Source organism: Chiloscyllium plagiosum, unplaced genomic scaffold (assembly GCF_037043375.1).
Source record: "Chiloscyllium plagiosum isolate Xiang-an unplaced genomic scaffold, Cpla_swu_hap1 HiC_scaffold_26, whole genome shotgun sequence".
NCBI classification, from domain to species: Eukaryota; Metazoa; Chordata; class Chondrichthyes; order Orectolobiformes; family Hemiscylliidae; genus Chiloscyllium; species Chiloscyllium plagiosum.
This window is the reverse complement of record NW_028270164.1, coordinates 1,997,934-2,016,380: the sequence shown is the minus strand read 5'-3', so window position 1 is coordinate 2,016,380 and position 18,447 is coordinate 1,997,934. Positions and strand designations below refer to the sequence as shown.

Sequence of the window (18,447 nt, the reverse complement as noted above, 5' to 3'; positions counted from 1 at the left end):
AGGGTGATATCATCATAAAAAATGGTAAGGAGACAGCTTTTTGAGTCATAGAGTCATAGAGATGTACAGCATGGAAACAGACCCTTCGGTCCAACCTGTCCATGCCGACCAGATATCCCAACCCAATCTAGTCCCACATGCCAGCACCTGGCCCATATCTCTCCAAACCCTTCCTATTCATATACCCATCCAAATGCCTCTTAAATTTTGCAATTGTACCAGTCTCCACCACTTCCTCTGGCAGCTCATTCCATACACGTACCACCCTCTGCGTCAAAAAGTTGCCCCTTAGGTCTCTTTTATATCTTTCCCCTCTCACCCTAAACCTATGCCCTCTAGTTCTTGACTCCCCAATCCCAGGGAAAAGACTTTGTCTATTTACCCTACTCATGCCCCTCATAATTTTGTAAACCTCTATAAGGTCACCCCTCAGCCTCCAACGCTCCAGGGAAAATGGCCCCAGCCTGTTCAGCCTCTCCCTATAGCTCAAATCCTCCAACCTTGGCAACATCCTTGTAAATCTTTTCTGAACCCTTTCAAGTTTCACAACATCTTTCTGATAGGAAGGAGACCAGAATTGCAGGCAATTTTCCAACAGTGGCCTAACCAATGTCCTATACAGTCGCAACATGACCTCCCAACTCCTGTACTCAATACTCTGACCAATAAAGGAAAGCATACCAAACGCCTTCTTCACTGTGACTCCTGTGAGACTCCTATCTACTTGCGACTCCACCTTCAAGGAGCTATGAATCTGCACTCCAAGGTCTCTTTGTTCAGCAACACTCCCTAGGACCTTACCATTAAGTGTACAAGTCCTGCTAAGATTTGCTTTCCCAAAATGCAGCACCTCGCATTTATCTGAATTAAACTCCATCTGCCACTTCTCAGCCCATTGGCCCATCTGGTCAAGATCCAAAATGTAGGAGAGGGAAAGAGAGGAGGAAATGAATGATAAATGTAACTAACTGAATGGGTTGAACTGTGTGAAGTGTGTAAGGGCAGCCCAGAGCACACAGACAGGGAGGTCTATGGCAGTCAGCCTACTGGGAGAGAACACAAATGAATTGATGATCAAACCAGAGGGAATGCAGCAAGGGGGACAGTGTTCATAAAGCTCAGGGCCCAGATAGATAAAAGTATCACTACAAGTGATGGTGTGATTAAAATAGGGAATAAGCAAGGGGCCAGAATTGGAGGATTGCAGAGATCTTGAAGGACTATGAGCTTCAAGATGGGGATTACACAGATCGGGAGCAGTGAGGCCGAGAAAGGATTTAAAAATGAGGAACATTTTAAAATCAAGGCATTGACAGATTGGGAGCCAGTGTGGAACAGTGAGCACCAGGATGATAGGAGATTGGAACTTGATGTAAACTACAGTATAGGCTGCAAAGTTTAGGACGAGGTCAAATTTACCGAGAGTGGGAGTGGATATTGATAAGAGCAGCACTTAATCAACAAGTGTTGAGGTAATAATGGAGTGGGTGAGGGAAGAGGGAGAGTAAGATGACAAAATAATGACTGGCACAATGAGACAAGACTGCGATTAATCTGCTAATCATTCTTCAACCAGCAAGTAAAGAGTTAACCCAATACACAACACAGAGGAAATATTGTTTCTTTCAAGCACAGCTTATTATAATGTCTTTATTAGCAGCTCCGCCTCTATAGAGAATTGAACCAGTAAAAGGTGACTTACCATTCTCCCAGAGGCTAACAAATTGCTTCAGGTTCCTTGCCTGGTGACTGATGGCATTATCATTTTTAATTCAACTGTTTTTATATCATGTTGATATGACATATTTAAAAATAAATACGTAGAATATGTCATAAGAAACACATTATCTTGATGCTAATCTTCTTTTCCAAATCTCTCACACTCTGTCATGGGGCTGAATTTGAATCTATTAAAATGTCAGGGTGGTGTAGGGGGAGGTGGGGGTGAATGGATGGTAGTGTCCAAACCTCAGGGATTGGTTTCCTCTTGAGAACCTCCTTCTTAGCCATTTATTTTCAACTGTAACTGAGGATGGACGATGATCAAGAAGCCAACAGGGTTTACGAAAGTAGATCAGAATGATTACTTTCAAAAATTCCTTTATGGGATGTGGGAATTGCTGGCTGGGGTAGTATTTATTGCCCGTCCTTAATAGGCCCTGGACCTGAGTGCTCACTCATTCATTTCATTAAAAATGATAATGAGATTTCGAGGTTCTTTAGTGCCAAGCTTTTGAAATGGATGAACTGTTAGCCATGTTTCCTGAGTCCCAGGAAACGCACAGCTCCCTCACAGATAGCACTTGACAGATTCATCCCACTAGGTGAAAGTGAGGACTGCAGCTGCTGGAGATCAGAGTCGAAGAGTGTGGTGCTGGAAAAGCACAGCAGGTCAGACAGCACCTGAGGAGCAGGAGAATCAACATTTCGGGCAGAAGTCCTTCATCAGGAATGAGACAAACAAATGAGAGGCAGAATCAAGTAGGTGGAGGGGGCACATGCAGCCACAGGCAGGGAGAGAGATAGAGAGGCAAATGGACAAGGTTCCCCATGGGAGACTGGTTAGCAAGGTTAGATCTCACGGAATACAGGGAGAACTAACCATTTGGATACAGAACTGACTCAAAGGTAGAAGACAGAGGGTGGTGGTGGGTTGTTTTTCAGACTGGAGGCCTGTGACTAGTGGAGTGCCACAAGGATCGGTGCTGGGCCCTCTTGGATGCGAGCATAAGAGGCACATTTAGTAAGTTTGCAGATGACACCAAAATTGGAGGTGTAGTGGACAACGAAGAGGGTTACCTCAGATTACAACAGGATCTTGACCAGATGGGCCAATGGGCTGAGAAGTGGCAGATGGAGTTTAATTCAGATAAATGTGAGGTGCTGCATTTTGGGAAAGCAAATCTTAGCAGGACTTGTACACTTAATGGTAAGGTCCGAGAGAATGTTGTTGAACAAAGAGACCTTGGAGTGCAGGTTCATAGCTCCTTGAAGGTGGAGTCGCAAGTAGATAGGATAGTGAAGAAGGCATTTGGTATGCTTTCCTTTATTGGTCAGAGTATTGAGTACAGGAGTTGGGAGGTCATGTTGCGACTGTACAGGACATTGGTTCGGCCACTGTTGGAAAATTGCCTGCAATTCTGGTCTCCTTCCTATCAGAAAGATGTTGTGAAACTTGAAAGGGTTCAGAAAAGACTTACAAGGATGTTTCCAGGGTTGGAGGATTTGGGCTATAGGGAGAGGCTGAACAGGCTGGGGCCGTTTTCCCTGGAGCGTTGGAGGCTGAGGGGTGACCTTATAGAGGTCTACAAAATTATGAGGGGCATGGGTAGGGTAAATAGGCAGTCTTTTCCCCCTGGGGTTGGGGAGTCAAGAACTAGAGGGTATAGGTTTAGGGTGAGAGGGGAAAGATATAAAAGAGACCTAAGGGGCAACCTTTTGACGCAGAGGGTGGTACGTGTATGGAATGAGCTGCCAGAGGAAGTGGTGGAGACTGGTACAATTGCAAAATTTAAGAGGCATTTGGATGGTATATGAATAGGAAGGGTTTTGGAGAGATATGGGCCGGGTGCTGGCAGGTGGGACTAGATTGGGTTGGGATATCTGGTCGGCATGGACAGGTTGGACCGAAGGGTCTGTTTCCACGCTGTACATCTCTATGATTCTATGACAGAGAGGCATGCAGAGTCACCAAATCCTGACTTAACATTTCAGACACTTCATCCTGCAGTGAGATTCAACCCACTGACTATCCACTGATTCACTGACACTCACCCGCCACCTCCATCATAAAGACAAAACCCACCCTCCAAATGGTCAGAATCATCAGTCAATCTAAATGAAGTCCTCCCCACTCCTGGCTGACTGCCCAGTCCTCCAGTGTGGTCACTGAAGAGCAGGACAAACGACGTTTCGTGCATAAGCCCTTCATCAGGGAACGTCGATTCTCCTATTCCTCAGATGCTGTCTGAGCTACTGTTTTTTCCAGCACCATACTCTTTACTCTGATCTCCAGCATCTGCAAATCCTCCCCAGTCCCCAACCCTAACGATTCACTATGAGACTGGCACCCATTAAACTGACCTACAGCCCCATGAGACTGGAGACAGAGACGGAGAATTCTTGGTGCCTGGGGAATTGACCAGTGTAACAATACACTATAAATCTCCAGTGGGTGGCTATCAAAACCCCAACTTTTGGATGCTCCATATCTGTGGGTCAGCGCAGACTCTCCTTCCCTCTGAAGGTGACGATTTGTTCCAGGTTTTCTGGAATTTTCTGGTACTTTGACCTTTTGACCTGTGTGCTATGCTATGCCGACCTTGAGCATATTTGTTTCTGTCAGTCCATTCCTTGTATTTGCCTGTGTGTCCGCCCCTGGAACACTGGGACTTCTGCCTGGGACTATCCAGGGGACATTTGGCAGAGACAGGGGATAAAGGACCCCTGATGGCTGTACTCTCGAGGTTTCCAGTCACATTATCCCCAACCTCTTGCCCTTTCCTCCCCACTGCTCCCAGGCCGGGCAGCTACACCCCATCAGCACATCCCACAAAGCTGTTCTCGGACACTCGCTGCAGGTTGGAGTGCCTGAAGTGTTCAGTCAGGATTTGATCACTCTGCATGCCTCTCTGTCCATTTGCCTCTCTATCCCTCTCCCTGCCTGTGGCTGCATGTGCCCCCTCCACCTACCTGATTCTGCCTCTCATTTGCTTTCTGTTTTTGTATCGGTCTCGCTCTTTCTCCCTCTCTGCCTACCACTTTTTGTCTCGGTCTTTCTCTCTGTGTGTCACCCTCTCTGTTGTTCTCCATCTCTCTGCCTCAATTTCTTTATTTTTCTCTCTCTCAGTGTTTCTGTCTCTCTCCATCCCCTATCTTTCACCAACCCCCATCTCTCATTCCACTTTGCCACCTAACTGTATAATTACGAACACAGTAACACTGCCTCACATAAGAGTTGCTCTCCTCAACTTTGCAAATTAGAATGACCTCAATTTCAGATAAAGGCCTGCATTTATATTTGCATTTCCAATTTGTGATAAAAGATTTATTCATTCTGTTAAAACATTAACAGCAATTTGAAAGGTCAAACATCAAAGACAATACAAATAAAACATTAGCAACAAAAAAAATTTAAATTAATGCTTTGAGGAAATTGCTTGGAAAAGAATGAAACCAGTTTCCCTTTCCTGACAAGCTGGGAGTCTTACCTTCACATAAAACTGAGTCAATGCTTTGATCATTTTAATTCAGATTTTTCTCAAAGCCTTTCGTTATTCTTCTCTCCAGTTCCTTCTCCAACCAATAGTTCATTTCTCTGATGGCAAGTGCCCCCACCACATCATTCCCCATCACCTATCATTTCCCACTTTCCCCATCAGAACCGACGGCAAATCGATGACAATTTATTATAATTCACAAGGAAAAGGTGAAGTGGAAACAAGTAAAAGGAGTCTTTGCTAAATAAACAATCAAAGACCCTCCCCACAACCCTTTCTCTGGTACATCAATAACATTATCAGTGCTGCTTCCCTCTCTCATCTAGAATTGGAAAAAATTACTAATTTCACTTCCAATTTCCATCCCACTCTCACTTTCACTAGGTCTATCTCTGACTTCTCCCTTCCCTTCTGTGAAATCTTTTTTTTCATTTCTGAGGAAAGATTGGCCACTGATATCCACTACAAACCTACCAACCTCCACTTGACTATACATTCTCACGCCGATCTCCGTCCCTGCCCCCACTCCCAGCTCCAGCCCCACACCAGGTCCTAGCTCCCAGCCCTGCCGTGTTTTCACCATCCCTCCAGAACTACCCCTCTCTGAGGATGAAAGATCAGTCCTCAGCAGAGGCCTCACCTTCATCCCCCTACGCTCTCGGATTAATAAGTTCAACACGCGGCGTGACATCGAACAATTCTTCCGCCGCCTTCGCCTCCGTGCCTACTTCTTCAACCAAGACTCTCGCTCACCCTCTGACGACCCCTTCTCACGCCTCCAACACACCCCATCCACCTGGACACCCCGTGCTGGCCTCTTACCTGCCTCGATCTCTTCATAGCCAACTACCGCTGTGATATTAACCGCCACCTGAACTCCCCCACCCCTCTCACCCATTCCAACCTCTCACCCTCGGAACGTGCAGCCCTCCGCTCCCTCCGTTCCAACCCCAACCTCACTATCAAACCGGCAGACAAGGGAGGTGCAGTAGTAGTTTGGCGCACCGACCTTTACACCGCTGAGGCTAAACGCCAGCTCGCGGACACCTCCTCCTACTGCCCCCTTGACTATGACCCCACCTCCCACCACCAAACCATCATCTCCCAGGGGATCTCTCATCCACCGCCTCCTCCCAAAATCCTCCTGCCCAAAATCCACAAACCTGACTGCCCCGGCCGACCCATTGTCTCAGCCTGCTCCTGCCCCACTGAACTCATCTCTGCATACCTCGACACGGTCCTGTCCCCCTTAGTCCAAGAACTCCCCACCTACGTTCGGGACACCACCCACGCCCTCCACCTCCTCCATGATTTTCACTTCCCCGGTCCCCAACGCCTTATCTTCACCATGGACATCCAGTCCCTGTACACCTCCATCCCCCATCACGAAGAACTCAAAGCCCTCCGCTTCTTCCTTTCCTGCCGAACCAACCAGTACCCTTCCACTGACACCCTCCTTCGACTGACTGAACTGGTCCTCACCCTGAACAACTTCTCTTTCCAATCCTCCCACTTCCTCCAAACCAAAGGAGTAGCCATGGGCACCCGCATGGGCCCCAGCTATGCCTGCCTCTTCGTAGGATATGTGGAACAGTCCATCTTCCACAGCTACACTGGCACCACCCCCACCTTTTCCTCCGCTACATCGATGACTGTATCGGCGCTGCCTCGTGCTCCCACGAGGAGGTTGAACAGTTCATCCACTTTACTAATACCTTCCACCCCGACCTCAAATTCACCTGGACCGTCTCAGACTCCTCCCTCCCCTTCTTAGACTGTTCCATTTCTATCTCGGGCGACCAAATCAACACGGACATTTACTATAAACCGACCGACTCCCACAGCTACCTAGACTACACCTCCTCCCATCCTGCCCCCTGTAAAAACGCCATCCCATATTCCCAATTCCTTCGTCTCCGCCGCATCTGCTCCCAGGAGAATCAGTTCCAAATCCGTACAACGCAGATGGCCTCCTTCTTCAAAGACCGCAATTTCCCCCCAGATGTGGTCGACGATGCCCTCCATCGCATCTCCTCCACTTCCCGCTCCTCCGCCCTTGAGCCCCGCCCCTCCAACCGCCACCAGGACAGAACCCCACTGGTCCTCACCTACCACCCCACCAACCTCCATATACAGCATATCATCCGTTGTCATTTCCACCACCTCCAAACGGACCCCACCACCAGGGATATATTTCCCTCCCCTCCCCTATCAGTGTTCCGGAAAGATCACTCCCTCCGCAACTCCCTCGTCAGGTCCACACCCCCCACCAACCCAACCTCCACTCCCAGCACCTTCCCCTGCAACCGCAAGAAATGCAAAACTTGCGCCCACACCTCCCCCCTTACTTCCCTCCAAGGCCCCAAGGGATGCTTCCATATCTGCCACAACTTCACCTGCACCTTCACACACATCATCTATTGCATCCGCTGCACCCGATGTGGCCTCCCCTATATTGGGGAGACAGGCCGCCTACTTGCGGAACGTTTCAGAGAACACCTCTGGGACACCCAGACCAACCAACCCAACCACCCCGTGGCTCAACACTTCAACTCCCCCTCCCACTCCACCAAGGACATGCAGGTCCTTGGACTCCTCCATCGCCAGACCATAGCAACACGACGGTTGGAGGAAGAGTGCCTCATCTTCCGCCTAAGAACTCTCCAACCACAAGGGATGAACTCAGATTTCTCTAGTTTCCTCATTTCCCCTCCCCCCACCTTGTCTCAGTCAAATCCCTCGAACTCAGCACCACCTTCCTAACCTTCAATCTTCTTCCTGACCTCTCCGCCCCCACCCCACTCCGGCCTATCGCCCTCACCTTGACCTCCTTCCACCTATCGCATATCCAATGCCCCTCCCCCAAGTCCCTCCTCCCTACCTTTTATCTTAGCCTGCTGGACACACTTTCCTCATTCCTGAAGAAGGGCTTATGCCCGAAACGTCGATGCTCCTGTTCCTTGGATGCTGCCTGACCTGCTGCGCTTTTCCAGCAACACATTTTCAGCTCTGATCTCCAGCATCTGCAGTCCTCACTTTCTCCTCCTATACATTCTCACACCCTGCTCCCTATAAAGATTCGATTCCATCTTCCAGTTCTTCCATCTCCATCACAGTGGAGCCTCAGGAATGTCCACCTTTCTCCTCAAACAAGGATTCCCTAGCATTATATTTGACAGGACCCTCAGCCATGTCCCGCCTATCTCCTGGACTTTGGCCCTCACCCCCTCTCTTCCCACCTACAATAGTGATAGGTTCCTTCTTGTCCTCATTTACCATCTAACCAGCATCCACATCCAAAAGATCATTAGCCCCCATTTCTGCCACCGCCAGACACATATTTCCCTCCCTTGTCAGCATTCTGGAAGATTGCTCCCTCTGGGACATCTTGGCTCACTCCTCCTCCACTCCAAATCCACACCCAATGGTAGAAGGTGTAACGCCTGCCCATTTACTTCCTCCCTCCTCACCATGCAAGGTCCCAAACACATCTTCCAGGTGAAGCACTGCTATACCTGCACTTCCCTCAATCTTGTCAACAGTATTCACTGCTCATAATGTGGTCTCCTCGACATCAGGGAATGAAGTGTAGACTGAGTGATCGCTTTACAGAACACCTATGTTCTGTCTGCAAAAGTAACCCTGACCTTCCAGTTACCTGTCACTTTAACACACACCCCTGTTCCCTGGCCAACATCTCTGTCTCAGGCTTGCTGCAGTGCTCCAGTGAAGATCAGCACAAGCTGGGAAAACAACACCTCATTTTCAATGTGGGGACCGCACAAAGTTCAGGATTTAATATTCAGTTCAATAATACAAGGGCCTTAGAATTTTCTTCCATGTCCTTTATCCACCTGCACACCCCAGTTCCTGATTTCAGTCCAGCCATCACATTTTCAGCTACTAACAGTCCCCATGCACAGCCTTTGTTTCTCCTCAGATCACCATTATCCATTCCTTTGTCTGCCTAACTGCTGCTCTCTCTCTCTCTGTCTCTCTCTGTTTCTCTCTGTCTCTCTCTCTCTCTGGACTCCATCGCCATCTATTGCAGCCTCTGTCCCTGCTTCTCCCCTCCCCTCTATCTTCAGCATGCTTTCTACCTTATCTGAGCTATGGTCAGTTCTGGAGAACTGCCACTGGACTAGATACATCGACTCTGTTTCTCTCTCTACTGATGTTGCCAGACCTGCTAAGTTTCTCCAGAAATTTCTGATTGTTGTTACAAATTTCATTTTAATCAAATCAACTGTTCTCTTGTTGACTTCAATGATAAAAGTTATCATCGTGACACTCACTGATCTCCCTGATCTGTGCTGTTAGAATGATGCAGCTGAAATAATATTAGAGGATGCAATATTGCTGGGCTGAAAGGTGAAATATTAACCATAGACCCCTCCACACACTTACAGTGAGCATCACTACCTTCAGGAACTGTATCCCAGTGAGAGACAGCACCTTCAGGAACTGTATCCCAGTGAGACAGCACCTTCAGGAACTGTATCCCAGTGAGAGAGAGCACCTTCAGGGACTGTATCCCAGTGAGAGACAGCCCCTTCAGGAACTGTATCCCAGTGAGAGTCAGCACCTTCAGGAACTGTATCCCAGTGAGAGTCAGCTCCTTCAGGAACAGTATCCCAGTGAGAGTCAGCACCTTCAGGATCTGTATCCCAGTGTCTAATGAAAGTGTCTTCTATTTGGTGTGTACCACAACCATCTCACCTCCGAAAGTTCTTCACAAACAATTCAGTGCTTTTCGAGTCTTGTCATTTCAGTAATGGAGCCAATTTGCACACAGGAAGCTCCCACACACAGCAACTTGATACTGATTAAACTTGATACTCCTATTGTCACAGTGATCGAGGGATAAACATTGGTGAGAACTCTGAGGGGACATTCTTCCCTTTGCATATATACCATGAGATCTTGTACACCCATCTGAGAGGGTAGGCAGTGTCTCGAGTTAATGATTCACCTGAAAGCCAGAACCTCTGACCCTGCAGTGTCCCTCAGTACTGCACTGCAGTGTTGGTATGGTATCTGTACAAAATACATAAACCCAATAAATTCACAGTGTCTTACAGCACAGAAAAGGCCCTACAGCCCATCAAGTCTGCACTGACATGACTACGTTAATCCCATTTGTCCTATATCTCTGAATGTTATGACATTTGAAGTGCTCAGCCAAATATTTTTTAAAGGTTGGAGTGCTCAGCCTCCACTACCTGCCCAGGCAGTACTTTCCAGATTCCCATCACCCACTGAGTGAATTTTTTTTTCCCAAATCCCCTCTGAATCTCCTGCTCCTTACCCTGAAACTATAAACATCAATTGGGAATGATTTGGGGATTTCTCTCAAACAGTAACTGCTTTCAGATATTATTAGTAATTCCCTCTCTCCTCACCTCTGCAATACCTTCGAGAGGGCATGTTTCCTCTTTACATCTTGGTGAAATTTCAGTGGAACTAGGTCAGTTTGATTGTGGTTCTATTGGAAGTGTGAATTTTTAATGATGTTCCAGTGACACTCTATTTAGCTGTTTCAGTGATAAACTCCTTGCGTTCTATATCTGAAACTTCTCAGCTTATTTCAAATGGCACAGCCTCCTCTGTTAAAGATAGACAAAAAAAATCCCAGTGCACAACCAAGATAAATAGGCCTCTTGAGGGCTTGTTAATATTCACATTAAAACACTTGTTAATGTGGCACCGTGACTGGCACCCAACTAGTTCTGACTGAAACAACCAAATCTCCCAAGGACGTTTAATCCATCGGGATAATCATAAATTAATGTGTCCCTGTTAGTTATTGGACCACATTATACAGCAATTGTTCAAACCATGCACAGCTAGAAATATTCTGTATGCACCCTTGCCCCCCACTGTGGTTTAATTACTGAATTTACAGACCATGCATTATATTATTTCTCTTGTGTTTAAATTAAAGCACAATTACAGTTTAAAAAATGTTACTCTCCAATTTACTGCCCATCATGGCACCATAATGGGTTAATAGGTGCTGTGGCAACAGCCAGACGCACTATCACTGACATCAGATGATGCTACATCAATGGAACTGGGACCCTGGTAAAGGAGGATTGAACGGAGTTGAACCAGGTCCAGTAAACACTGTCAATAGTTAGTAAAGGTTCAGTAGTTTGCACTACTCGAGTTTCCAATCCTTATCTGTCAAATACGCCCAGAACCAGTGCTCTATCTGAGTGTGCAGCCACTCCCAGCTCCGTGCACAGCAGTCAAGGTGTAAACATAGTGCCTTTCAGTTTTGGATGTTAATGCTGTACAAGGACCTTGGAGGTCTGCCCATGAAAAGAAAAAAATTCAAGGGAGTGTTGCACAGAAGCTGGTGTGATATTCACACATGTGGCAGCAGTTTGCAAACGGTTAGTGAGGATCCAAGGGGAAAATAATGGAACACATGCATGCCTCAATCCCTCAAAACATGCTGAAAACATCGTTGGAAGCTGACACATTTGATGAAAGGGACTTTGGGGTAGTGCAGGGGGAGGGGGCAATAGCTGAGGGGTAGAGTGAAAGACTCAGGGGGAGGTGTAGTTTAATGGTTAATAACTGTCTTGCTAATAGCTCGTATTCCTTGTTGTTAGATCACATGGAACTAGGACCTTAGGACTGGAAGGTTCTAATGTGATCCTGTCTATAAAAACAGTGTAAATAGTTAATAAATGTTCCTTTGTTTCGATTTCCAGTTCTCATCTGTCAGAAATATCCAGAATTCGGTGGTGAGAGTTATTCAGACATAAGGTTCAGCCCTTTCTCGCCAGTGAGTACATGTCTGTGTGACCATTAGACCATACAATAAAGGAACTGAATGAGGCTGTTCGGCCCTATTCAGTCTGCACCACCACTCAATCAACGCTGATATGTTTCTGAAACTTGCTTTGTAAAGCAGAGATTACACCATGCTGACAAACTCCTTTATCTCAATAAAAAACCAAAAGAACTACAGGTGCAGTAAATCAGGAACAAAAACATCTCTGAAGAGAAATCAGTTAACATTTTGGGTCGAGTGACCCTTCCTTAGAACTGATGGTAGCTGGAAAATGCAAGTTACATACATTTTTCCAGCAATTTCTGTTTCTGTATCCTTTGTCTTATGTAGCCTCAGGGTTTGGGATTTAGGGAGTGTTGGAAAAATCAGTATTACCTGATAGAGTTTATATCCCTGGTTACCTTTCACTTACAAAACTACAGGTTTTGAAACTAAAGTTTGGTCAGAATTTTGGTTCAGCTCGTTTGGCCCCTAGTACTCTTTCCAGTCTTAGTGGTTCCTGGTTAGGGCACTCTGACAGTAAGTGTGCAGTTCGGTCACTGTATGGTAATAGTGGCATCCGAGAGGGAGCAGAGACCATTTGCTAAGATGTTATTCCAAACTATAGGCTATTATTTGCCTAGACTTAAAAATAGAGGACACTGAATGATCCAGGAGTCGTTTTGATGATGAGAAGTTCTGAGAGGGTCAATGCAGAAAGAATGCTCTTCATGTGTGGAGGAACATAAGCAGATACCATCAGAATGATAACATCACAAAGAGATCCTGTATGGAATGCAAGGGAAAACTGTTTCCCCACAGTAAGTTGAGAGTGCGATGCTCACTACAACAGGGAATAAGTGACGGTAAATTTACGGGGAGGCTAGGCAAGTGGATGAGAGCAGAAGGAAAGATGGGAGCAAACTCAAGTGCAGCATAAACTCCAGCAAAGATTGGTTGGGCTGAATGGCCTGTTTCTGTGTGACTTAACCCTGTCATCTCATGTAAAATTAAACAGAATGGCTCCTGGAATGAGGTGTTGAGAACCAACTGTATCTTCCATCCATACCCTAACCCTAACACAAACCAAATCTTGCTCACTCACCACCGCTACATCTGGTGCTGTACCCTGGTTCCAAGCTCAGCAATCCCTTGAACTGAACTTGCTTCTCCTGGGGTTCAAATGTGATAATTTCACTCAGCAACCTAACAATGTTCATTCCCAGCTATGTTCCATGTTACATATTAATGATGAATTGTATTGGATTAAGGTGTGTAAGAATGATTACAAGATTTTTTCCATGAGGGTTATGTTGCCTCTTTCTCCTCTGACCGTCTGTTATGATGTGCTGCCATATTGCCAGAGAAATAATATCAGGGCCACTCCCTCTTCATTGTTGCTCTTCAATAGGGTGACAGCTGGTTAGTAGGAGCTCAGAATGTTTCCAGTTGCAATGAATGAGGGAATGCTTTATCCTTGAGGATGAGATCTCTCCAATGGATCTGAAAGATCCCGTGGAACCATATCGAGAAAGAGCCAGTGATCTCTCCTAACAATATGACTAATAACAAGCCTTCAACTAACTTCACTAAAACAGATTTTTTGGTTAATATCACCTTGCTGCACATGGGACAACACATCTATCCTGGGACAGGCTAAGCAAAGATATGCCAGAGAATTCCTAGAGGTCTGGCACTCCAACCACAACGCCATAAACAAACACATAGATGTAGATACCATCTATCAACCCCTCAGAAAACGAACAGGAAATGACATCACCACAAACCCCAGGAATCCCATCCAGGACAAACATATTAATAGAAAGCAGGAGACAACAGCTTCACTTCACTTGGAGGTCGCCACTGATGATGTTACCTAGCCAGGTAATGAAACGTCTGGATATCAAACCTACAGCTCAGCGAGCAAACCTACACCCTAAACATGGGAGCTTCCTGTGCATAAACTGGCTGCCATTTTTGTCATATCAGAACAGCAACGGTATGTCAAAAATGCTTTGGGATGTCTTGAAGTTGTGAAAATTACCAAATAAATTCACAACTCCTCTATCTAGTTGTCTAATATACAATCTACAATCCCGTTTATAGTTAAAATAACACTTACCTTCCATGTAGCCGTGTTTCTGCGAAAGTACGCAAACATTCTTGTAAACCAGTTATAGATTTCATTGAGTGTTAACTGCCTGTCGGGCGCTTCCAAAATTGCCTGCACGAAAGAAAAGACTAATATGACCCAATGGATCAGAGCAGGATGGTGGTAAAGGGAGAGGCAGGTGACAGTTTCACACACACACATACATTTGCAAAAGGTGACTGAATTCCAAATATATTGTGACAAATAGTAAGAACTGATTCAAGTGTTACTGGAGAGATGGGATTGCAGTGATATGGTGGCAGGGGTGTGCAAAGACAGTGTGTCCAGATTGTTATGTTTTCTTAATTGTGGGTTGAAATGAGAAAATAACTATTTTACAAACCAGGGATTGCAAGGATTGCTGCAATAGTTGGACGTCAGTAATTTGATATTTATTGTGAACACTGCTGGTGTAGCTGTGGGTTAAAGCAATGATTGCAGTTGAACTGGAGCGAACGGGTTATATACAAATGAGGCTTTGTTTAGTAGATTAGTAACCTGTTACCAATGACAAATACCTACTGCCTGCCAACCATTGTGTGATTGGCTCTCGGGTAGCTGAATAAGATAGAGAGAAACCCTCAGATCTTCATAAGCTCAGCAGTTCTCTGTTCTCTGCAGTAAAAGTCACATTAAGCCTGACAAAAACCAGCTTATCTTTTGTTCACCAGTTGATGCAAGCAGTGACTTATTATTAAAGTCAGAGAGTTTTTATCAGTGAGTCAGCCACGCTGTGCCTCTTGCAAACTACTGGAGGCACCTGGAAAAGGGAAGACTGAGAAACAGCTTTCTGATCAGCCTGAGAACTGTCCCCACAGATCCTGTCAACAACAACCACTAAGCTGTTTTCCAAATGTTTCCTCTATCTTTTCCCTATGTCTGTCTGTGTAAAATGGAGTCTAGGTCATGTTATATGCCAACAGCTTATAATTGTTTATCTGTAGCTAGAATCTATTTCCATGTAGTAACTAGTTATTATAATAAGTACAGAAACTTGGTCCATGTTTTCTATCAACTTGGGTCTAAAAGACAGGGAAATTGGGAAATTCTGTATTTTAAAAAATCTTTAACTTCTGTGAGAACACTGGGAAAAGTGGAGCTTCATTTCCAGTCCATTCCCCCCAGTGAGGGTAAACACGCTGAGTGGACAGTGTTGGAACCTATCACAAAAATCAAAGGACAGAAGTAGCCTATTCGATTCTCCCGACTCATGCCAATGTAAACCCTACACCTAGAGCTGACTACTCCAGTCCCATTTCCCTGCAATTTTCTCTACCTTTTGTCTTTGAAAGGCTGAAGTTGGAACTTGATCATTTGTGGATAAAATGTTCTTTGAATCTCTCTTCTCACACTCACAACACTTTGTCAAACAGAACAAGTTTCTTGCAACAACATGCTGTCTAATTGTTAACTCAAAGATTCCAAAGAAATAATGTCTTGAACTTTCCCTCAGAAAGTTTTGATATCTGAGATCACCCCCATTGCCCCTCCCCCCGAGGACCTGGGGCGTCCCAGGAAATTCAATCCCCACAGCTACAGTCAATGTTGCACATCAAATCTGGCCAATAGCTACCTCAGGAGCCCATGTCTCTTTTATTCCACATTGCAATTGCAATAGCAGTTTTAATACGGAGAAAGTGAGGACTGCAGATGCTGGAGATCAGAGTCGAGATTGTGGTGCTGGGAAAAGCACAGCAGGTCAGGCAGCATCCGAGGAGCAGGAGAGTCAATGTTTCAGGAATCACCGATTCTCTTGCTCCTCGGATGCTGTCTGACCTACTGTGCTTTCCCCAGCGCCACACTCTCGACAGCTGTTTTAATACGTACTGCAAATTGTACATGTATCTAATTCTCACCTTTTTAAAAAGTAAACATAAAAGTAATAACTTGCATGCTTAGACATTTAAATAAATGACATTGGAATACATTGTGCAGTATTGATCTTACTTAAGGAAGGGTATAAATGCCTTGAAAGCTGTTCAGAGAAGGTTTACCCAGACTGATTCCCGGAATGGGAGTGTTGTCTCATGACAAAAGGTTGGGCTTGCATCATTGGAACTGAATAGAGTAAGAAGTGATTTGATTGAAATACAGAAGATCCTGAGGGGTCTTGACCAGGTGAATGTGGAGACATGGTTCCTCTTGTGCAAGGACCTAGGACAAGGGTCACTGTTCAAAAATCAAAGCTGGTCCACTTAAGACAGAGTTGAGGAGATTTTGTTTTCTCACAGAATCATTGAAGCCCTACAGTGTGGAAGCAGGCTATTTGGCCCATCAAGTCCACACCAACCCTCCAAAGGTTGCTGGGAGAAGGCTGGATTGTGGGGTAATCAGATCAATCCTGATTTTACTACCAGGTGGAACAGACTCAAGGGTGTACTCCTGCTCCCAGTTTGCAGGGTATTCATTTGTACACTTTATACCTTTAAGGATATTTGTTCATTGACTGATTATTAATTAATGGCTCTCACCCTGTGAGATACACAATTCCCAACAGGATTGGCCTTCAAGAAGTGAGTGTGACCAGGACATCAAACCATCTCTCAAATTAGGACATGATCTTGTTAACTCACCTGCCGGATGAGGGAAGCATACGTAAAAGGAGGTCGAACATCTGCATTCTTATAAAATTCGTGATTCTGAGCAAGTTCTGTAAAAAAAACACACAGATGTGTTAATGTGGAAAGGATGCAGACTGGTATTGTCAGTGTGTAAAGGCAGAGAGGGATAAGTGTTCTGGGACTGTGTTGAAGACAGTTGTTTACAGTGATATGTGAGAATGAAGGCTGTGTTAGATCTGAGTCTTGAGAATGAGGTATTAGAGGGACAATAGAAAAGAATAAGGAATAATCAAGAATAAGAATAATTAACTGGGAAAGCCAACATCAATGGGATAAGAATCAATGTGAACCCAATAAATTGGAATCAAAGACAAAACAGGAACTGAACAATGGTCTGTCTTCAAACAAGAGACGTTTCTGACAGAGTCAAGCTATATTTCCCCAAAGGAGATAGGAAGGGCAAACAAATCCAGAGCTTTTTGAGTGACAGAAGAAAGGGAGATTAAGATGAAGAGAAAATAAAGTAAAAAAAGTAAAAAAAGTAAAAAAAACAACAAGAGAGTATGTGAAGAGACTGGTAGCTAAGCTAAAAAGGAATCCAAAAGCAATCGATTGGCATCTAAATAGTAAACAGGTAATAAAAATTGGAGTTGGGCCTATTAGGAACCATGAAAGTTACTTAAGCATGGAGACAAGGAACGTGGCTAAGGTGTTATATAAATACTTTTGACCTGTCTTTACCAAGGAAGACGCTGCATGGGTGAGAAAGTAAAAATGTTATAAAGAGCTGGCATTGAGGTGGCACTCTGTATTAAAATGTTGATAAGACATTCAGACCACATAAGACGCATCCAGTGACACTGAGTGAGAGTGGAAATTGCAGAGGCACTGGCAATGATTTCCAGTATTCCTTAGATCCAGAAGAGGTGACAAAGGACTGGATATTTTCGAATGTCGCACTCTTGATCAAAAAGCTCCAGCAACTACAAACTAGGCAGCTTAGTCTCATCAGTGGTGAAACATTTAGACACAATAATTCAGAATAAAATTAATTGTCACTTGGGTAAACATGCAGTAATTAGGTGAATCCAGCTTAGATTTGTTAAGGGCAAACTATGTTTAACTAATTTGGATTTTGTTTGACATGGAACAGAAAGGGTTGATGGCAGTAACACTGTTGATGTGGGGTACATAGATTTTCCAAAGGTGTTTGGTACAGTGCCACACAACAGCCTTGTGAGAGAGGTTATCGCTCATGGAATAGAATAGGCAGTAATAGTATGGATCAGCTGAGCGAGAGAAAACAGAGAGTTATGTTAATGCATGTGTTTCTGGAAGAAGTTTGGAGTGTGGCACTCTCTAGGTGGGTGGGGATGGGGGTGGAGGTGAGGCTGCCATGTATGAATTCCTCCTCCTTCCTGATTTATGTTAATGACCCAGTCCTCGGGGTACAGGGCACGACTGCAAATTTTATTTTCTGAAAATAAAAATCTTTGAAGCATTATTAACTGTGGGGAGGGCAGTGTAGAACATAAAAAGGAGACAGGCAGGTTGGTGGATTGGGTGGACAAGTGGCAGTTAAGATTTAACACACATTAGTGTGAAGTGATTAATTTTTGAGGGAAGAGCATGGAGAGACAATCAAAACTAAAGGGTACAGTTCTGAATATGGTGCAGGAATGGAGGGACCTAGGTGTATATGTGCAGGACGGAGTGAGATTACTGTTGGCG

The 18,447-nt window shown here is 45.1% G+C and overlaps 1 protein-coding gene across 8 annotated transcripts in view; it reads right to left on the bottom strand.

Moving 5' to 3' along the window:
• The window catches only part of foxp4 (forkhead box P4), a 396,512-nt gene that overhangs the window by 25,878 nt on the left and 352,187 nt on the right, over window positions 1-18,447 (bottom strand). For all 8 annotated transcript variants that reach the window (XM_087973402.1, XM_087973403.1, XM_043716312.2 and 5 more), the window contains 2 exons: window positions 16,729-16,805; window positions 14,126-14,227 (listed from right to left, as the gene is read on the bottom strand). In XM_087973402.1, the coding sequence (XP_087829528.1) occupies window positions 14,126-14,227; window positions 16,729-16,805 (179 nt within the window). The remainder of the gene's footprint in view (window positions 1-14,125; window positions 14,228-16,728; window positions 16,806-18,447) is intronic.